General features: G+C 40.4%; 1 protein-coding gene across 8 annotated transcripts in view; it reads right to left on the minus strand.

The window, feature by feature from the left end:
• Positions 1-401: 401 nt before the first annotated feature.
• Positions 402-22,835, minus strand: part of Ncoa3 (nuclear receptor coactivator 3) — a 123,322-nt gene continuing 100,888 nt past the window's right edge. For 4 of the 8 annotated variants that reach the window (XM_046432878.2, XM_058575542.1, XM_046432879.2 and 1 more), the window contains 13 exons: positions 22,166-22,557; positions 21,158-22,026; positions 19,893-20,028; positions 17,964-18,161; positions 17,366-17,620; positions 17,143-17,269; positions 15,419-15,590; positions 9,443-9,736; positions 7,599-7,706; positions 6,042-6,291; positions 5,048-5,219; positions 4,354-4,495; positions 402-3,867 (listed from right to left, as the gene is read on the minus strand). In XM_046432878.2, coding sequence (XP_046288834.1) covers positions 3,856-3,867; positions 4,354-4,495; positions 5,048-5,219; positions 6,042-6,291; positions 7,599-7,706; positions 9,443-9,736; positions 15,419-15,590; positions 17,143-17,269; positions 17,366-17,620; positions 17,964-18,161; positions 19,893-20,028; positions 21,158-22,026; positions 22,166-22,557 — 3,127 coding nt within the window. In that variant the 3' untranslated portion in view covers positions 402-3,855. The remainder of the gene's footprint in view (positions 3,868-4,353; positions 4,496-5,047; positions 5,220-6,041; positions 6,292-7,598; positions 7,707-9,442; positions 9,737-15,418; positions 15,591-17,142; positions 17,270-17,365; positions 17,621-17,963; positions 18,162-19,892; positions 20,029-21,157; positions 22,027-22,165; positions 22,558-22,835) is intronic. The other 4 variants (XM_046432885.2, XM_046432881.2, XM_046432882.2 and 1 more) reach the window with 4 other exon arrangements.

Genomic DNA, 22,835 nt, shown 5'->3' on the forward strand with positions numbered 1-22,835 from the left:
GCTACAGGACAGCAGTTCACTTTGCAAACCCTTTTTTGTGTACCAGGTAGCATAACCTGCTACCGGTGGTTGTCAGAATTCTATAACAGGAGGAGGAACCCCACCAAACCAACCCATCTCTCTCTTAACAGATGATCTCTAAGCACTCACAGTCTGTAAAAGCAGTTCCAAGCCTTTCAACGCCCCCAACAGGCCCAGGCTCCCTAACAAAACAGTGCTCTACCACATAAAAACAAAGGTATTGTGTCCAACTCCAACTAAAAAATAAATATAAAAACAAACAAAACACCAGTAAACTTCACAAAAACTGCTACCATTATTTGATTTGAAAAAAGGCTTCCTCGAGCATCCCTTATACCATTAATCCAACAGTGATGAGTGGAGGAAACATGCTCTTAGGCTCCGGTTTTTAAATAGAAACCTTTATTTACAAGAACATCCAAAACGGTCAGCAAAGCAGTCACAGCTCACCACCCCATTTCATGAGTCGTCCCATGTAGTTAGATGCTTTGCAATGTGAAGAATGATTTAATGTAAACTTGACTGAAACCAAATTCATTCTCAACACTGTTTGGTCAATTCCTGAGAATTTAAATATTGCTCTCAGAATGACATTTCCATCTTCTTCAAAACTCCATACACTGGAAAGAAAAAGAAAGAAGGGAAGAAAAAGAAAACACCCTGCCTGTTTGCAAATAGTGTGCCTTGGAGTTGAAAACAACCCAAATTCCTCTGCTGCAGGGGTAAAATCTCATCCGTCCTAGAGCTCTGGCTCTGTGCATTTCCTCCTTGGGAACACAACTGATGGCTTCTGTAAATGAAGAGACTGGGAAGGCATATGGGCAGCTGTTCACAGATTCATGCTGTTGACTTCCAGCTGCATCTACCTCTGGTTCAAAGAACTTGTAGGACACCAAGCCAACTCTCATCTTGCGCAGTACACAACTCCCTTGCGTACCCCCAACCCACCTTAGATATTCAACACTGATAAACTAGGATTGTTTATGATATTTACACCTTTCAATCCAGATGCACAATTTAGAAAAATGGCATCATAACATTAACAATGCAATTTCTATTTTTTAAAGGAAGAAACATGTATCTCCTTTATATCATTTTGATCTTCATAAAATATATTTTTATTTATATAATCTTTGGATTCAGCAAAAAAGTAGGTACTGGAAATACCCCACATCCTAAAAGCAGATGAAAAGACATACTGTTTACTCAACAGATACCTATGTTTAAAAAGAGGGAGCTGAAGGGAGAGTTTAAGAGAGGTAGGCAGCAGGAATACAAAAAGAATTATCCAAAAATGATAAAAGGACAATAAAGGTTAAAAACAAATTATCTCAAAGACTGCATCTGTTAAAAGGAAACCAAAATCTTGAGTTTGCACCAATAAAAATCAATAAGTAGAAAATATAAAAACTTATAATCTCATTATTTTCCCCATACAAAAAGTGGGTGTTGCTGCCTTCCATCGGCCTAGAGTCAGGACTGAAAAAAAGTTTTGTTTCAATTAATTTTTAAAAGTTAAGAAAGGTAGGAGCACCATTCTGTCCTCCCCATATATACAATTTGAATGAGGAAAGTTCAGACACACCCAAAACCACTGGATTGAAAAAGACTCACTTGGTGTGGCTCTGGCTCCACACAGGAGACGATGTCATCTGAAAAGCATGGGCCAATAGGGTGGAAGTTCATGGATTTACAATCTGAGATTTATTTTTTATCGCAGGGGGGTGGGGAGGTAAGAGGCAAGCTCATGATGGTCTACACACTGTTGAAAACATAAAACCCACTCTAGTGGTAGTTCTGGAAATGGGGCTTCGCTTATTCAAGTATGTCAAAGAAATTAAATGATCTTACCTTAAGAGACATCTAAAAAGGTTGGCTAATCATGTGAAAGTTAAAAAAGAAAAAAAAAATCAAGTGGCTCTTAGTTATTGCTAGAAAATGACACCAAGGCTAGCAGAGACATTTGAAATTCATAAATATCCCAAAACCCAATTTATTCAACTATTTGAACCCAAAAAAGTAACCCAGATAATGAGAATTAAACTTGATTTTTCTCCTACTCCAAAATGATTAGAACAGTATCAGAGAGAAAAGTGGCAGGTGGGTGGGGGCAGTGCTCAGACTGGCTCCGAGTCATGGTAAAACTGGCTATTGTGGATACTGAAATTCTGAAGAAACAACCACGACACTGTCCTAACTTTCAGGGAAGCCGTGACAACACCACACATAGCAGCAGAATGACCAGACACAGCTGAGCAGGCACCAGAAACCACACACCAAGGACTTGACTCCTATGGTGACAGTGTGGGATTCAAGTCCCAGCAATCAAATTCTTAGAGCACTCCTAAAATGGATGAAAAGGCAGCATATACAGTGTACATGAAAAAAGGAAGGGAGGAATTATTGTTCATTTATGGACTGCTTAAAATCCAAAAGATTCTTTTTAAATCAAATTGCTTAATTTTTAATTCCTGATATTTTAAGTTTATTTTCCCATATCTATTCTTTCCCCAAAAAGAAAGTGCTTAGTTCTCTGGTAGAGGAGCTTAAAAAAAAATTTTTTTTTAAATGCCTACATCTAAACAAATGATCTCTTTAAAAAGCATTTAGATTAAGAGATTGAGAAAAAAAAAAAATGAGGCAACTAATGCCAGCGGAAGGAAGAGCCGTGGACCACTGCTCCTCCTCAGGCCACAAGACAGGTGTCTCTGCTGTTTGTAGCCTCACCACAGAGTTTACTAAAATCAACAATGTTAAATATTCAGCTTCACGAACTCTGTAAAAATGAGTTGTTGTGACCCACAAACAAAAGGTATATACATATTTTACATAATACAATATCTTAAAGGTCATATTTACAAAAAAAAAAAAAAAACTTATTCACAGAAACACTGCGAAATTCTGATTCAGAATGCAGTACCTGGCCTTGGGTTTTCAGAAGTTTATTTTCAAAAAGCATTATTGCTCTACCATATAGGCAAAGGGTGACACCAGTACTTTAAAAAAAATAAATCATAGTTCTTGTCCAATAGAATAGTATGGACAAAACCAGGAATGTGGCTCCTCATTCCTCAAGACCTCAGGAATATTGCATTTATCCATTACTTTTTCAATAAAGTGCACTCAGCTGCACGTTAGCATATGAAAAATTTGCCACTGCTGCAATTAAATACTGTCATCTCATGTTCCCTTCTGCACAGCCATTTATCATCCACGACAAATCCTGGAGGTGAAGTGTTACAGTACATTAGGGCCAAATGAACATCTTCATCAGGAAAAGGCCTAGGACAATAAAGGACAGAGCAACTCAACACCATCAGTAAAGGACAAGGACTCAAATGACAACTCCACTGGACAAAGGGTCAACACAAAACTGCTTGGTGGTGACAAAAACACTTAATAACTGGGACTATGCTTTGTCCAATACTGCGATTAAAAAAACCAGGTGTTCTGGTGGTCCCTGGTTTCTCCAGTGCTCTCTGTCCACTTACATCTATTTGAAAGACTGGCTAGCAAGGCAGAAGGAAGTGACACAGGAGTTCTGTAAGAAACACTCCATATCTCCAGATTCACATCCCTAGGAGGCAGAAGGCTAAAAACATTTGTTTTGAATACCATGATATACAGAATTGGGGAAGAGGGATAGGTAGATGTCGCATTTCAGCTTCAGATCCAGTCCTGCCCAAGTGACATCACTTGGAATAGCCCTGACGGAGATCAAAGCTGGTCCTTGCTTCAAAGCTGGACACCTGGACAATGATTCTTTACCTCCAGATTATCCTAGTGCAGTGTCATTTGTACAGTGATTTCCTCAAAGGTCCAGGTTTGGAGACATCAGCAATATTTCTGTCAGCAACCAGAAGGAAACATGAGTAAAACATCTGCTCAACAAAACATGAGAAAGACCTATATTTACACTCAGGGCTTGTCATGTGGCTCTGACATGACAGGTTCAGACTCCTTTGGGCCTAAACTGCCAAAATTTTGGCAAGGCATTCAAACATTTTTTAATTTGTTTTGTTTTTGTGGATTGAACCCTGGGATGCTCTACCACTGAGTACCAAACTACACCTCCAGCCCTTTTTACTTTTTATTTTGAGACAGGCCTTGCTACGTTGCCAAGGCTGGCCCCAAACTTTCCAATCCTCCTGCCTCGCCCTTCTGAGTCACTGGGATTACAGACGTGGGTCACTTACCTGGCTTCAGTTTCAATATTTTAAGTTATATATCTAAACTGAAATCTACCTAGAACCTTTAGATTACAGTTGAGGCTTTGGTTCTCTACAAAGAACAAGAAAAACTTTGAAAAAAGAAAGAAAGAGATCTTCATACCTGATCAGGACCCATGGGCATGCCAGACATGGGCATGGAATTCATGTTCATCTGTCCCAGGTGACCACTACTGCCATTCATGTGCACCATGCTGTATGCTGCAGGATTCCCCTGGTGCGCAAACTGCTGCTGAGGAAATGAGCTGGGAAGAAAGGATGACATTATCCAGAGTCATTTTAGAACACAGGGCACACACATTATATCATGATTTTGTCATATATCTCTATACTTAAGCACAAACATCAGAGAGAACAGCTAACAGCTGGCCTTCCATTTTTCACAGTTGTCTGTCCTCAATACCTTAATAGATATCTACCTGTTACAAAGGATTCTCAAAACAGACAACCTATTTTTTAATATGAATGTAGGCCTTTTGCTCTCTCCATCCAAACAAGGGTGACAAAAATAGAGGTTTATTTCCTGGATTCTTTCTCTTTTTTTTGTTACCGGGGATGGAACTCAGGGGCACTTGACCACTAAGCCACACCCCCAGCCCTATTTTGTATTTTATTTGGAGACAGGGTCTCACTGAGTTGCTTAGTGCCTCCCTGGTGCTAAGGCTGGCTTTGAACTCCTGATCCTCCTGTCTCAGCCTCTCAAGCAGCTGGGATTACAGGCAGGCGTCACCATACCCAGCTATTTCCTGGATTTCTGGAAGTAGAATATGAGTGACTTTAAAGTCACTATTGTTTACCTATTCCTGGCCACATTTCCTGATGGCCAGCCCTTCATTTCTGAGGACGGATACAGTGCCGTCTGAGGATGCTGCATTATGGGATTCTGAGAGGGGCCCATTCTTGATGATATCATTGCATTAGGAGGACTGGACACTCGACCAAAAGCTGGATCTGGTTGTTGTCCCATTCCTTAAAAGAAAAAGAAAAAATTACAATGTTCAAATGCTACCTCCTTGGAATCCCATTTTCTATAGTAATTTTATGTTCACTTTTAGAAAAGGTATGGGAGGAGATGATAAGTACAGAATATCGAGTCCTACAAGAAGCTGACTTCCCAGTATTCTTGCTTTGCAACAATATGACCACAGAGTCATGGGCTCACTGCAGAAAGGCAGACCATCTAGATCACTTGAAAGGTGTTGCTCCAATATCCTCTCTAAATAAAAGGAACTCCACAAACTCTACTCACATCACTCTGTCCCCCTTTAGAGGTCAGGGAAGCCACTGTCCCCAGAGGGTAGGGCTGCATCCTGAAATGTAAACCCCTCCAAGATACCTGTTCCCCTACCATGTTCCTGGAACCTTGCAAAGGCTGAACTAAAGCAGTAACTACATTATTTCAATTAATAGTAAAGGCAAGTCACCGAGAAAAGGAACTTAAAAGTCCTCACAGCGCATTCCTCTCACTGACTGGGACAAACTTTCAGAGATGACAGGGTTCTATTATACGGGGACATGTGAGAATGGATGGGGGAAGGATTTTGTAGTCTTTCTCCCAAATGAAGAGATAGGGAGGTGAAAAAAGCAAGACATGGGAAACACTAGGAGAGAACACATTTGCCTCAGTAAACTGGACGCTGTGGCCAACATTCTTATTCTCTGTTATTTTTAATTAATTTCACTTTTCTTGGGAAGTAACAGCATTTGTTTTTCCTGAGCAACGGCTCTAGGGAACTTTAGGTGCTTGGTCATGTTATTCTGGGGAAGGCACACTTTCTTTGTCAAAATTACCATAATTTGGTGGATATGGAAATTGCTGTGGTGGAGCTTGTGGCATTGCAGGTCCTGCCAAAACCCCATCCATGCTGGGGGAAGCGGTCACATTTGGGGGTGGGCTGAAGGCCTGGGTCTGCTGCTGCTGCTGCTGTTGCTGCTGCTGTTGCTGCTGCTGCATCATCATCGCCACCCTCTGCTGTCGGAAGTGGTGAGTTAGCAGCTCTCTGCTGCGTTGGGCAACCATCTGGGCATTCAGAAAACCCTGCTGAAAGCCAAGAACGCATGCAATTACCTATGTGCAGCAGGACATGGATGTTCCATAGACACAGTGCTTCTACAATACAGTAGGTACCAAAGAGAAATACTTGAGACCTTTCTTCATAATTAAAGGGAAGAGAGAATATACAGTTTTTTGTTTGTTTAAGGCTTTCTCAGCTGGGTACAGTAGTCATGCCTACAGTCCCAGTACCCAGGAGGCCAAGTCAAGAGGGCTCATTTAAGCTAAGGAATTTGAGGTCAGCCTGGGCAACACAGAAAAAAATAAAGAAAGACAGAAAGAGAGCACAACTGAGTGTGTGTTAGGGCAGTGGTAGAAATGAAACAAGAAGGGAAGCCCCTGAAGGGGGCAAAAAAAAAGGGACAAGTTTAGGGACTGGGGTTGTGGCTCAGCAGTAGAGCACTCACCTAGCACGTGCAAGGCCCTGGGGTGATCCTCAGCATAAAACTAAATAAATAAAGATATTGTGTCCAACTACAACTAAAAAATAAATATTTAAAAAAAGGGGGGCCAGGTTTATACTCCAATAAGCAGGGGTCTCAGAAGGTCTCGTTGTTTTCTTTAACCTCCTAAAAGAAGAGGTAGAGGACAAGGAGTAAATTAAGGTGCTAGACAATCATAACTAAGGGTATTGATTTAAGCTCTACCAGCTGAGAAAAATCATCTCCAAAAGGCCAACTTTTATCATTATTTGGAAGGCAACCTAGCTCAACTTATACAGGACATTGATTATCAAGAAAATATAAGTATCAGTACTTCCAAGTAGGCAAAAGATGTTGAAAATTAGGCATTTCAATTTAAAAAAATATATATATGAGTAGTACTTGCAACCACAGTAAAGGACTGTCATACATCTACCACACATTAAGAGAACACCTTGATGCTGCCTCTACTCCTGCTGGAAGTACAGAGGAATTTTCTCCTCAGCAAGGGAAACTGGGTATCTTCTTACCCAATGAGTATGTGGTTTCATAATCCAAGAACAGAAACATTCATGGGGGTTACTACTAGTTAACTGATAGTTTCTCTCAAAAAACAGCAATTGATCACAAGGGAAATTTGGTTTAAAAAACAAAACAATTCATCAATGGTTTTTAAGGTAACCCACTCTCCTGATTTCTCCCATCACCAGCAAGACATAAGAGTTAAGAATGAAAAAAGGAAAAACTGAAATGGAACTGTGGAATGGATTCTTCTGCAAGAAAACCAAAATTACTCTCATTGCTTAAGGAACACTGAGAGCCAGCATGAGCTAGCCTGTGCTGGGAAGTGGCTCGTCCTCCCAGGGAGCTCACCTGGGGCTGCATCATGGGCCTGATTGCTGCAGCGGCGGCGGCAGCAGCGGCAGCAGCAGCAGGGTTTTCCATTTTCATTTCAAGCGCCTGCCGGCTCTGATTCAAGAACTGAGAAGAGACTGGTGGTTAGCATGCACAAGGAACGGGTGATGAGTCCCAGGGTTTCAAACTCTCAGCACCACCCAGTGAGGTCACGGGGATAACTGCAAACCCACTGTTCTGGTTAAGTCACACCTGAACTGAGCTCATACACTTTCACACTGCAAAAAAATTAATGCTAAAAAGTTCTTGCCTGGCCTGTGAATCTTTACCACCTGGCACTGGTGGTAAAGAAGCACAGTGTGCAGTTTAAAGAGCACCTCTAACAGGAACTCAGGATTTATAGTCAGGTTTTCCCAGGGATTACTGAGGCACCTGAGGAAAGAGCTTTAACTGGGTCAGAGTAATACTGAATAAACTCCTCCTCCAGTATCTTATCCTAAGCACCTTCTTTTTTTGGTGGTGGGGTGGGGTTACCAAGGATTGAACTTGAGGGCACTCAACCCTGAGCCACATCCCCAGCTCTTTTTTTGTATTTTACTTAGAGACAGGGTCTCACTGAGTTGCTTAGCGCCTTGCCACTGCTGAGGCTTGCTTTGAATTCACGATCCTCCTATCCAGCCTCAAGAGCTGCTGGGATTACAGGCATGAGCCACCACACCCAGTCTAAGTACCTTGTAGTGGAAAGAAATCATAAAAAGCAAAATGATCAGCCTCAGCAACTTAGTGAGGCTCTAAGAAACTCAGGGAAACCCTCTCTCAAAATAAATGATAATTAGCATTTAAAAGGTTCTGGGAAGGGACTGGGGTTGTGGCTTAGTGGTAGAGTGTGTGAGGCCTTGGGTTCAATCCTTAGCACCACATAAAAATAAAATAAAGCTATTAAAGGGAGGTAGGGGGGCTGGGTTTGTGGCTCAGTGGTTAAGTGCCCTGGAGTTCAATACCTGGTTCCCAAAGGGGGAGGGGGCAAAATGATGCCATGAACTCCTGAACTTAGAAATATTACCTATTTATATGGTTTAGTTCCACCACATTTAATAACTCAGCACATTTAAGACACAAACTTTATAGAAATAATTATATTTTTAAATGATTAGAGAACCAGGTGCGGTTGCACACACCAATAATCCAAGCAACTCAGGAGGCTGAGGCAGAAGGATTGCAAGAAGGTCATTTCCAGCCTGGGTAACTTAGCAAAATCTTCAGCAACTTAGGAAGACTCTGTCTCAAAATTAACAAAAAACAAGAGGAGAGGAGAGATGAAGCTTGGTGGTGGAGTGTTCCTGGGTTCAGTTCCCAGTACTGGGGATGAGGGGACACAACAGAACTCCCATTAGTTGGTGACTGAGGAAACAATGAGAAAACCAAAGTTCTCTCTTGGAATTCTCGAAGAGAGCTCCAGTTTTATAGACATCTAGAAGCAGGGGTTCTATTTTAAAAATGATGAAATTAAGAAGGTTTTTGGTTATTAGTATTATAGGTCTTAAAATTTTTAAAAAAGGATCTATTAGGCTACAAAGACATTAAGAAGCACCGCCCCAACAGCAATCATTTCTGACATTTTTACTCTTTAACCTATACAATGGAAATGCATTCAATTCTAGCAGAATCGCTCCTTAACAAGGAGCCATCTGCACAAATATAATCTTACAAAAAAAAAAAAAGTGAAACAAAGATCATTTCCTAGTTGGTGAAGGTCAGAAAGCCAGGGTAAGAATTCTGAGGACAAAGCCTGAAAACAAATTAAACAAGGTGAGGCCAAAGGAAAGCCACTTGGGGCTGAAGCCAAGCACATGATTGATTACCTGCTGGCCCTGCAGCCTCTGCTGAAGCTGCATTCTAAGTTGCTTGGGAGTGTTTGTCCGGGGTCTCATGATGTTGGCCCTGGGGTGCATTCCTTGGAGAGGGAAACTGCCTTGCTGGTTCATCTGAGTCATCATAGAGTTAAAAGACGGCGATTGTCCCTGAAGATTAAAGCCTCCTTGCACTGGAGGCCCCTGTGCTGGATATGTCTGCCCATACAAAGCTGCCTTCTGATCCATCAGTACTGCTGCTTCTTGGCCTTGGAAGGCATCTTGTTTGGGCTCCAAAGCTTGTCCCTTAAACAGACATATAACAATGAATTACACCTGGGAAAGCCACCAAAATCAAATGCTCTCAAGAAGGTGAAAAATAAAGCCAACATGTTTCAGAATTCTAAAAGCAAAGTCAAGTTTGCTCTTATTGTCTAAAGTTCTATGAGAATACAAACTATACCCCCTCTTGCCGGGACTGTATCCTAGGACCTAACAATTTCACACCAATCCACATTTCTAGTCAAAAGAGCCACAATGTATTAAATACTTAAAAAAAAAAAAAAAAAAAAATCACTGATCAATGACTCCCCATGTAATTTGTACAGAAATATTTTTGAAGGTAATGGCAGGTGAAAATCAAAAAACACTTATACCCTTAAAACCTAACCATCACTACTGGGGTTGGCAGAGGCCCATCTGTTCAAGTGTTTATTAAATATTTGTTAAGTGCCAGTCAACACTTCTCAATATCCTAAGGACATGAACAAAACGATATCCAGCATGTGATAGGAAAAGTAAAAACCATTCTGAAGGGTCAGCATGCCGTGCAGGGGCAGAGGAGCCCGTCAGGCACCACACACACCTTCATCTTTTCAAGGACCCAGAAGGCCTAACCTGCAGCCAACAGCCTTGACAAGCCTCAGCTTAAGCACAGCCAGGCCCACTATACCCTGCAAAACGGCCCTTGTTCTCCTCCACTCCCTGGCCTTCCCTTAGTGAACTACTAGCACTCCTCCGGGGTCCTGTCCCTGTCTCCTCTGCTCTTCATACACTTCTTACCTAGGTGCTCTCAGCCACTGAAGAGAACCATCAAATTTTTGTCTCCAGCCCAACATCTCCAAACATTTAATAATACTTACCCAACACCTCCAAATAGTTATGCGAATACATACTTAACATCTTTACACAGATGCCTTAGGCATCTCAAATCTAACATGCAGAAAATAGAAGTCATGCTGCCCACAGCTAGCCCTTTCCCTAAAGCAACATGCTTTCCTTGAACCTTCCCTCCATCACAATGCATCGTGTGACCATGCACCACCCTGGAACTCCAAACCACCAACCTGGATTCCTCAGTCCTCCTCTCCACACACTCTACCAAATCCTGTCCACTTTTCCTTGACAGCATATTGTATGTCCTTCTTCCGCTACATTCCCCCCCTCTTTTTTTTTTAATACTTTTTAGTTGACAATGAGCCTTTATTTTATTTATGTATATGTGGTGCTGAGAATCGAACCCAGCGCCTCACACATGCTAGGCAAGCGCTCTGCCCCTGAGCCCCAGCCCCAGCCCTTCCTCTACATTCCTTTGTGCAGACCTTTTCCAATACTTTTTAGAAGCATTGCAGTACCTGACATTGGTGCTTCTACTCTGTCCCATCAGACCGGCTCCCTTCTCTGGAAAGACACCAGATGTCTCTTAATTAAGTAAATCACACTTGAAATCAACACCTTTGTCCTGCTAACTCTACTAAAATGGCACTGAAGAATTTAAGAGGTCACATTTAGCCACAAAATAAGGAAACAACATAACCAAATATTTCAACAGGTTTTTGGAAGACAGAGAATGAACAGAACAGAGAAACTTAGACCTAACGTGCCTGAAGAGGAAAAACAGTGAGCATGTGAAGCCCAGGAACAAACGGAGACTCCACCAGGCAATAGAGAGGATGAGACAGTTCAAACAGGCAGCTGCTTAAGAGCCTGGTATAGATGAGGGGATCAACTCCTCCCTTCCTATCCCTAGACTCCTCAAGTGGTTCTTTCTTCTACCTGCCACGCAGCACCACCACCCCACCCCCCGCGCCCCCAGGCTGGGTTCAGGGACACAAGCACAACGAAGGGCAGGGGGAAGCAGAAGCTGAAAACAGGAACTTTTCTATTTTCCTATTTGTACTTTGTAATAAATTTTCTATACTATAAGATCATCCACTGGCCTCCCAGTCCAGCTACCAAATGCAATGGACAATAAAAGATTTCCAATTAAGAAGAAAGTGTAAAGGTGGTGGGTGGGGGGATCCCCAACACAACAAACAACAACAAACAAAAAACATACTCAGTAAAACCTGAACTAAACTTACATTGCAACAATACATCTATCTTCACATTTAGTGTAACTAATTAATTCTATATTTTTCCACAGATGGATTAGCCTGTTTGGTCACAAACAACTGCTCAAAACAACACTATTACTCAAAACTCCACCAGAGGTCAGAGCATGCAATACCAGGTATATATGCTCTTTCTAAAATCCACACATTCCTGAATTCCAAAGCATATTTGACCCCAAGATTCTCAGATAAGGGGCTATGAGTACATAATCACTGTGACATCAGGAATTCAAAAGACACAGATTGAAGTTAATAAAGAAATAGCTGTTACTAAGAAATATGACAAAATAAAGAAGTGAGTTTGTACAACTTCAGAAGAGGGCAAGTAAACTGTGTACATTTACTTATATACAAATAATTATATTTTTAAGTTACAAATGTAGATTCTTTTAATTAATTTTTATTTTTAGGAAAATAAACAAGGAAAGCAGATCTCATCACCATCCTGCTTAAAAGGCTTTCCTGGCTTTGCCATGCAGCAGAGCGTTCCCAGACCCCTTCCTGGCTTTATGGAACCTGGCACCTCCTGCCTCTCCATCATCATCACTTCCTCTCTGATCCTACTTTCAGTCCCTTTCTGAAACCCCAAGTTCTTGACTGCCAAAGGACTTCTGAACTTGCTGTTCCTCTTCTGGATGTTCTTCCTGTAGCACTTTGCACAACTGGTTCCTTCTTATCATCAGGGGTCAATTTAAATGTCACTGCCCAAAAAGAGCTATTCTGAATTTGAAAACAAACTAAATAACAAAATTAAAATCAGCCCCCACCAAAGAGGGAACTAAAGCAACTGTAACATTTGCTGCCCACCATTCTGAGTATCATACCACATATCCTTAGTTTGGAAAAAGATCAGAATTCAGTTTCTAGTGAACGTACACTGCCTTTGCACCATCAAAAGTCAAAAAAAATTGAGAGCTGCCCCATTGTGAGTCAGGTAAAGAACATTGCATAAAGAACTCTTGTAAATCAACAAGTTAAAAACCTAGCCAAAAACTATGAAAACACATACACAATGACCAATAAACACAAAAGATATTTCATCTTGCAAAACAAAGAATTACAATTTAAAACAATCCTTTTTTAATCTTATCAGACTGGCAAAGATTTAAGAAAATAATCATAGTTTAGGGGTATAGCTCAGGGGTAAAGCACTTGCCTAGCATGTAAGAGGCCTGGGGTTTGATTGCCTACACTATAAAATATAATAAAAAAAATCATAGTAATCATGCTCAGTATTTGTTTAGTCACTTGCTCATACTGTGTTCCTTCACCTATCAGAGCCACACCAGCAGAGTAATGATGAAGAACTCCTATCACACTGTTAGAGGAAAGGAGCTAGTATCATCTGCTATAAAGCAACCTGAAAATAAGGAGCAAAACCTTTAAAACCTTTAAAATATGTAGACTCTTACCCACTAATCCTTTCTTAGACTGTAACTAAGGAAGTAGAATCAGTGAATGAGACCTGGGTAATTCATAGAATTATTTATGATATAGAACACTAAGAACAATTTAATATTTCACTGATAGAAGACAGATTAATAGTGTTCAAAATTTTTAAATTTGGTCATAAAATTAAAGATGTATATGTTAAAGAAAAATATGACTGACAATGATGCTTTTCATAAAGCAAAACTGATTACAAAAGCATTTTGAAGTCTCTCATTTTAAAAAAATTTACACTCATGAATATTTTCATGTATACCTTTTTAAAATCTGAAAGCACTATAAGCCAGCAAGTTACTAATGATTCTCCCTGTGCCACTATTAGCTTTTTTCAACATACTTTTTGCAATTATCAAAATTTTACTTACCAATCACTAATTTCAACATCAGGACAAAGAAAGCAATTTCCAATTTAAATTACCATTTTAAATGACAGTTCCAGCTTTTTGCGGGGGGTGCTGGTAATTGAACCCAGGGGCACTTAACCACTGAGCCATACATCCACGCCCTTTCTTCATATTTTATTTAGAGACAGCGTCTCACTGAGTTGCTTAGGGCCTCACCAAGTTGCTGAGGCTATCTTTGCACTCACAATCCTTCTGCCTCAGCCTCCCAAGCCACTGCAATTACAGGTGTGCATAACCATGCCTGGCTCAAGCTTCTTGATCTCTGGGCATCACTCACATACCCCTAGATGAAGTTTGACATGCTCTTCAGTGCCAGAATCAGATGTCATTGATATCCCTGGAAGCGTATTGTCACAACTGCTCAGTGTTTCCCATTCACCTTTTTAAAAGTTCTGTAAGCCAGGCATGGTGACCATACCTGTAATCCCAGTTACTCGAAAAGCTGAGGAGGATCTTGAGCTCAAGGCCAGCCTCAGTAACTTAGTAAGACCTTGTCTCAAAATATAAAAAGGTAGGCTGGGGATATAGCTCAGTTGGTAGAGTGCTTTCCTTGCATGCACAAGGCTCTGGGTTCAATCCCCAGCACCACAATAAATAAATAAATAAGGTGGGACCAGGGCTGGGGCTCAGCGGTAGAGCGGTCGCCTAGCACGTGAGAGTACTTGGTTCAAGCCCCAACACCACATAAAGACAGACACACAGACAGACAGATAGATAAAGTAGGGCTGGGAATCTAGTTCAGTGATAAAGCACCTCTAGGTTAAATCCTCAGTACAAAAATTTAAAAAATTAAAAAAATAAAAATTTCAACATTATCGTTCAATTCCTTATGCACATATCTGTCTCCCTGACAAAAGAATGAGAATCCCCTGAGGTCTCCTGCTTATTCTTAAATGCACAGATACCTTTTAAAATAAAAATAGTCACTACAAAATTTGCTTGTTTCAAAAACAGATTTGTGAATGGCATATTTTCATACGGTCAGGTATGTAAAAAGGAATAGGAGAGGATGACGTTGAAAGACTCAAGGTTTACCACTGCAAATGTATTCTGTACAACCAACATAAAGACAGCTTGCTTCTCAGCGTACTCACTGGTTAGCTAAGTTGTCAAGAAAAGTGGGTGTAAAAATGAGACCTCTTGGCTGGGCGTGAAGGCACATGCCTGTAATCCTGGCAAGTCGGGAGGCCAAGGCAGAATGATCGCAAGTTCCCTGCCAGCCTCAGCAATTTGGAAAGGCCTTAAGCAACTTAGCAAAACCCTATCACAAAATAAGAAGTGCTGGAGATGTGACTCAGTGGTTAAGTGCCCCTAGGTTCAATCACTGGTGACCGAGAGAGAGCGAGAGACTGACTGCAAGTAGCATCTAAAAAACCATATAGTAGGGTTTTTTTTTTTTTAAGTTGTTGATGGACCTTTATTTTATTTATATGTGGTGCTAAGAATCAAACCCAGTGCCTCACACATACTAGGCAAGCGCTCTGCCACTGAGCCACAACCCCAGCCCTATATAGTAGTTTTATTGGATCATTTCTATAGTTGTCTAAAATGCAAATCTTTTTAAAAAAGTAGGTTGTTAGAAATAACAATACAATCATAAAATACATATTCTAAATGTAATGCTGCTATCCACACATATAGTAATGTAACAAAAGTAGTAAGAAAGACACAAGCATTCCTGTGCTTGGCTTCATGTGTGTGCATCACACGCACTCTCCTATTTCCATATTAATACAACTTACCTGATTTACAAGTTCAGGAATGCCCAAAGCTCTGTCAATTTCCTCCAGGCCTGTGGCATCTGTATTACTCAGGAGTGTGTGTAGCTGGTCCAACAATGCTCTCTCATCACTCTGGCCTTCTGGGTTAGAAGGTGGCCCAAGGAGATCATCCAGGGAATTCCTGAGAAGAGGTCTAGAAAAAGACTTGCAATCAATTTTAATGTTGTTGGGCGGGAGGTGTAGCACAGTAGTAGAGCACTTGTTCAGTATGTTTTCAGTCCTGGGTTTGATCCCCAGAACACAAACCATATTAAAGGTGTTATTTCTATTTTTAAAAATAATGACAGTAGGGCCGGGTATGACGCACACCTGTATTCCCAGAGGCTTGGAAGGCTGAGGCAGCCTCAGCAAAAAGCAAGGCACTAAGCAACTCAGTGAGACCCTGTCTCTAAAAAAAATACGAAATAGGGCTGGGGATGTGGCTCAGTGGTCAAGAGTCGCTGAGTTCAATCCCCAGTACCAATAATAATAATAATAATAATAACAATAACAACGACAACAGTAGGGCTGGGGATATTACTCAGTAGGTAGAGTGCCTGCCTCGCATGCACAAGGCCCTGGGTTCAATCCCCAGCACCACAAAAAATAAAATAAAAATAATTATAGTAACCATGCATAATATTTCAATATATTTTTAACATATAATAATTCCCATATAAGTACAAAAAATAAACCAAGCAATAGAGAATAGCAAATGGCCTTAATTTATATTTAAGGCCCACTACATATATCTTTTGTATATGTGTGTGTTGTGTGTGTGTGTGTGTGTGCATGCGCACACATGTGTGGTGCTGGGGACTGAACCCAGGGCCTTGTGCGTACAAAGCAAGCACTCTACCAACTGAGCTATATCCCCAGCCCCCACCACATATATCTTATACCCACAATCCCACCACCCAAGTGAAACTGCAAAACCCTAGGTATTTGGGAGATAGGAGTAATGGGGTGAGAGGGGTTGGAGAGAATGGAGAGGGAGCAGTTTTCAAGGCAAGAGTGGAGGTGGTAGTCATTAGTAATGATACTTGAAAATTGGGGGAATCAGAACAAAAAAGAAAACTGAGGAAATCAATAAACAACAAAGAAAAAGATCAAAATATTGATCTATATAACTGTGGTGTAGAGAACTGCTAAAGATAACTTCGTTATACTTGCCCACAAGGCTTGGTCGCAAGTATGACACAAGTCCACACCCCCACAGTGAGGTGTGTGACTATTCTCCAGCACGTGGAGGGCATTAAGTAAGCCACATCTTTCTTTTACAAAACTATAGAAGAGCACTTTACCATTATCCCCGAAATGTTTTAGAAAAATCATTAGCCATTGCTTAAAAATCAATTTTCAGAAAAACTTGAGGCTTACTCTCTGAACACTATGTATAAACAGATTTATCTTGTCAAACTGTGGCTCATTTATTCCCCTCCTCATGAGATTATCATTATGAAAGACAATCACCTCACAGAGAGGCTCTCAGAAGTCTGACTGCTGAGAAGTCCTGATAGCAGGACAGGGCACTTCCGGCTCCTCCCCTTCCCTTGAAGGCCTCTGCTTGCTACTTCAAATGGATGGCAACCAACCACCTTACTTAAGAGAATTTTTCACCTTCTCTCTCAGAATTGTTCCAATGTTGACTCTTTTCTAGATAATCCAATGTGGATCTTCTTCAGAGTCACAAAATAAAGGCTCACCTATTTTGAGGCACATGGGGCCCTTGTTCCATGGACAGCATGCCATCTGGCCAGGAACCTGGTTGATTAGCTGGTGCTGCTTGGCCATAGGGATTGACCCCCATTCCCATGGGAATCTCACCAGGCCCTGGGGGAACAAAACGAAAGTACAAATTTTCCAATAAGCCAGTAGTAAAATCACCCTAAAACACCTTTTTTATTTTTAAATGAAGGAGACACTTACTTATTTGAAGCATCTGCTGTTGCTGCTGCTGATGCTGCTGCTGCAACATTGGCCTTGCACCTGGTATACTATTAGACCCAAGAGGCAAAGTGGGCACAGAGCCCCCCATTGCAGGTCTGGGTAAAGCAGCACTGTAATCTCCTGGTCTTCCCATGGAGTTAGAACTCACAGGTTCCACTCTACTGGCCTTTGAGTTTGGTAAGCCCCACTCTGAAGAAGGAGTCTGGTTCAGTGTCACATTTCTGTTTGGTCCACCTGAAACAGGTAGAAAATTATTAGGATTTTTCCACAGCACAACACAATCCTCCTTATATCAAACTACTATAGCTATTTAGATACATCACTGGCTTTGACATCGTAAGAACAGGACTAGACAACTATGAAGACATTACATGCTAGAAAAATGTCTTAGACCAAAAGATTCTTCAAGAGTTTAAATAAACAAGACATAAAATAAACAAAGGATACTCATGAAAGTAACACGTTAATATTATAAAACTTGTTAATCAATCCCAATTATCTACATGACTTTAAGTATTTTAAATTTGCTTTTCCCAAAAGAAATTTTTAATCCTAAATCTAATTACGAATAACCTACCCATATTTGAGCCATAATTTTCCTGACTATCCATCATCCTTGGATTCCCACCCAGCACAGGCTGCTTTGCTAGCATGGGGAAAGCACTGATATTCTTTACTGGAGGACTTGAGCCAACAGAAACAGGGCTATCTAGAGATGCTGCGCGGTTATACGGAGGACGAGCAGACTGCACAGACTGTGGGCTTCTCAAACCTACTGGGAACACATAAGCACAACACGTAAATATCCCTTGCTAATTTAATACATAAATAATCAAGTATAACATATAAACATACCCATCCCCACAAACACAAATGTCTTTCTCACAAAAGCAAACACTATCTTCCTTTAGAAGATAAAGACTATATTAAAAAAAAAAAAAAAAGCCTGTATTCCAAATAAAGTAGAAACCACAACTTCAATGTTGGCCCAAGAGCTGGGCACTCTTTATTTATTTTTATACACACACACACACAGCCTGATATGATCATTCATATTCTGCTTTACTCCATATTGAAGAATTTGCGAGTCTGAGGATTTAGCTGAGAGATAGAATGCATGCTCAGCAGGCATGAGGCCCTGGATTCAAGAGGAGGAGGGAGAGAAAGGAAGAGGAAGAATCACCAATGTTTTAAACTCCTGGAGAATATTCCAGATGAGTATTCATTAAGTATATTCTGCTTATATTTTGCAATTAATATAACCAGTTATTATTATCTAATCAAAACAATAAAAAAATCCTCCTAAACTTTCTCTTTTCTTTTCCAATCTATTCAACTGATCTATTTCAGTTTAGAAAACCCTGCCACTAAAAATCAATTAGACCGTTCTGAAAACTTACTTGTAAATTATTCCTTTTCAACTGATACACACAACATACCAAGTGACAGAAAACTTGGAATGGAACAACCATTTGATCCAGCTACCCTACTCTTTGGTTTATACCCCTAAAGGACTACATACTACAATAAAAGACTTAAAATCAGCATACTACAGTGACGCAACCACATCAATGTTTATAGCAGCTCAATTCACAACAGCTAAACTATGGAACTAGTGTAGATGTCCTTTAACAGAGGAATGAATAAAGAAAATGTGGTACATATACACAATGGAATATTACTCAACCTTAAAGAACAATGAAATTATGGCATATGCAGGTAAATGGACAAAATTAGAGGATATCATGCTAAGTGAAATAAGCCAATCCTAAAAAACCAAAAGCCAAATATTTTCTCTGATAAGTAGATACTGATCCATGGGGGTGGGAGGGGGTGAAGAAACTTTTGGTTTCTGTAGAGGGGAATGGGGGGAGGGGTGGGGCTATGGGAGTGAGAAGGACAGTAGAATGAGAGATATTATTACACTACTGGAGTGACTCAGAGCACCATGTACAGCCAAAAGAATGAGAAGTTGTGTTCCATTTATGTATATATCAAAATGCATTCTACTGTCATGTATAACTAATTAGAACAAATAAAAATAAAAAAGAAAAAGAAAAATCACAATAAGTAAATAAATAAATAAATTGATGAATGAGTAAAACATACAGCAATAGGAAAGCACATAGGTAAGAATCCGAAAAACGTCAAAAAAGAAAACTCACCAAAGGACAGGTTTTAATCTACAATTTGGGTTGTTTTTTTTTTTCAATCCAATTCTCTGAGGCTTAAGGAAAACATGCCATGGTACCAGCTACTCAAATGAATAATCAAAGACGAACATTTTCTCATAAGTACCATGATTACTGGCATAATAATTACAAATTTTCTCAAAAAGAAAAACATGCAAAAAGCTTTTTAGAACTCATATATTATGCATCTGCATAAGAAACTGATACATAGAGCATGTGTTCTGAAGTTATAAATGTTATTTATATCCTGATCTTGGTGTGAGCATCCATACATATGCAGCAATGTTTCAAAACAAAATCTAGTTCTTCCTTACCCAGAGAATTTGTTCCTTGGAACACTGGTTGCTTGGTCCCTAGATGACTGCCATTTGTGGATAAGGGATTATTATAAAAGTCAGAACTAGTCAGATCACCCAGAATAGCATCTAGATTATCCAAGTCTCCAGATCCCTGAAAATAAAAATTTAAGAATTAACCTGTGTGCAACACAAGATGTACAGCTACAAATATATTCATCAGAAGAAAACACATGAGATGGGAGCAAATGAAATACAATAATTACCTGAAATTATTAGGCCCAGTTTAAAGGTTGTTTTCTTATGACTCTCCCACCCCTAATCTTTTTCCTTAAAATTATGAACAATTTGAACCACTGAGAAAAATTACTGATTTGGGGTGTTCGATAGAGCATTGTTTTTCCCCTTAGGCTACGCATTTAATTTTCACACTGGAAGATATTTTCCAGCAGTCCCTAGGAGAGAACTGATCCCCTTGTCTGTCAGAGGTCTGCTCTACACATACCTTCTATAAACAAATATGATTAACAGTAAACACATAAACACATGCTTGTGTTCAACGAGATAATTTTGGGCATGATCTTTAAAAAGGCTTTGATCAATAAATCTGGTGAACAATAGGTTAAACAAAGTAAAATCCATACTCTAACCAGAAGACTTTGGCAAGTCTTGCCTTTGCTCAGGTTCATATTACACCTCCTAGAGCACGGTTCCTCCAGTGAGGCTGGAAAATGCTGACCCAGAATATGATCATGTACATGAAACTTCAAAACTCTGATAAAAATCAAAACTCTTTGTTTTTTCCTGATTACATCTACCATACCATTGATGGCCCAATCTGCTCATCTCAACACCTCCATGAAAAAAAAAAAAAAAAAAATTAATGGACAAATTTTCAAATTGTCCATTAAAGAATCAGTCATGATTATGGGGCTGTGGCTCAGCAATAAAGTGCTTGCCTCGAACGTGCAAGACCCTGGGTTCGATCCTCAGAACCACATAAAAATATATGACTAAAATAAAGGCATTGTGTCCAACTACAACTAAATATTAAATATTAAATAAATATTTTAAAAAGAATCAGTCACATTTCAGAAGAAACATTTATTTCTCTGTTGCATCATAATATTTTACTGATGTCCAAAAGAATTATAAAGAAATGAAAGCTATTAACTTTCCTTAAATAAATCTTAAATTAGAAAATAAGGATTTGTATATATTATATTTCTAACAGAAATAAGACAGATGACTGAGCTGGAATATAGGAAAAAAAATAAAATTACCTCTTCACTTCTTTCTGTCTTAATTTTCGAGTCTTTTTCTTGACCTGAGCTGGGAATGGTGGAGCTGCTGCACTGACTCATTTTATTGTCCATTCCTTCCACCTGGGGCTGGGGTTCTTTAGAGAGCGCATCACTAGGATCATCCCTGTCCAGCAGGTATCTAAGAAGTGCATTGTTCTCCTTCTTCTTAGGACTTAGCTGCTCCTGCTTGACGTTTCCTTCACCACAAGTAGTAGTACTGCTGGTATCTTTCCCAGTGGCTTCTGCAGTAATCTTGGCTACCTCAGCTGGTGAATTCCCGTTCTGTAGCAACTTGTGCAAAATACGGTGTTTCTCTTGCAACAGTGACCCATGCATATTGGATGTGGAGGACACTCCTCCTGATGTTGAGGAGGAGACTCCAGAGGGGCTGGTGACACTAACAGAAGAGTCTTTACAACTTGAATCCAAAGGGGAGTTGGTCAAGGAAGAATGACCTCGGTCATCAGAAGAGCAGGTCAGTAACTGCAGTAACTTTTTATGACCTTTGCTTTCCAAAGGACCCCGTTGATTCTCTGACCCTTCACCACTGCTCTCCTTACTTTCTTTGTCATTGAGGTGATCTCTGCTATTTGACTGACACATTGAGCTCTCTACCGGATTTTGATCACAGTACAAACCTAGGGGACTCTTGGAATCTTGACTGGTCACTTTACTTGGTTGCGTTATATTCATATTGGGCGAGTTATCCAACTTGGGGCCTGGTGAAGACAGAGTAGATAAAAGGGAGGTGCCCACACCCTCACTGATGGCTTGCAGGGCACTGAGAGAGCTGCTAGAAAAGTTGTGGTTCCCAGTGCTGCCAGAAGACCCCATGGGAGAGTGCACACCTGGATTTGTTGGAGAAAAAAACAAGAGGTACTATCAGACTAAAACAAAAGGCTACGTCAAGGTTTCCATTATAAAACTAATTCGCTGTGTAAGAATTGAAGTGGTATAGAAAGAAAAAGAAAATGCTGAGATGGATACCTGCAACAGGAGAAAACTGGTGTGACGCCATCTTCGGGCTCCCACGATTTCGAGGAGAAATCATGATGCTCTGCTGGTTGGAGCCAAGACCTGGACTGCCATGTGGGGGGCTACCCATATTGAGCCCATAGTTATTATTCTGGTAGGAAGATGGTGACTGCACGCCTGGCCCAGGGGTCAATGAGGCTATGTTACCGGAAGCCCCATACCTCGTTCCACTTATCTGCCCTGTGGCACTGGGGTCTGTCAAGCCGTAAGCCCTGCTGCTCAGCATCTGTAATCCTTGGTTGGGTGACATATTCATGCCTCCTACTGAACTGTTGCATCCAGCTACAGGAGGTCTAATGCCTTGTCCCACAGGATTTGGGTTTGGTCTATACCCATTCTGTTCTCTGCAAAGAAACAGAATATCAAACTTTTACTAAAAAGTACAGGCATGCATTGAAGCCCTGAGTAAGATTTAGGGGAAGAAAAGTGTCCAGGAACATAACTTCTTTTAGGCACCACTCTATAGCTGGTGACAAATCCAATTTAGACACTGGTCACAAATTAACCTAGTAATATATTTTTTAATAAGCCAAAGAGTCTAAATAAATGATAGCACCATACCACTGTAAGGAAGCAACAGCTATGTTAATTGCAACCTCAGAGGCTTTACTAGAGTTGCTAC

Source organism: Marmota monax, unplaced genomic scaffold (genome assembly GCF_021218885.2).
Source record: "Marmota monax isolate L192 unplaced genomic scaffold, Marmota_monax_Labrador192_F-V1.1 WCK01_AAM20220418_F8-fsc00014, whole genome shotgun sequence".
NCBI lineage: Eukaryota > Metazoa > Chordata > Mammalia > Rodentia > Sciuridae > Marmota > Marmota monax.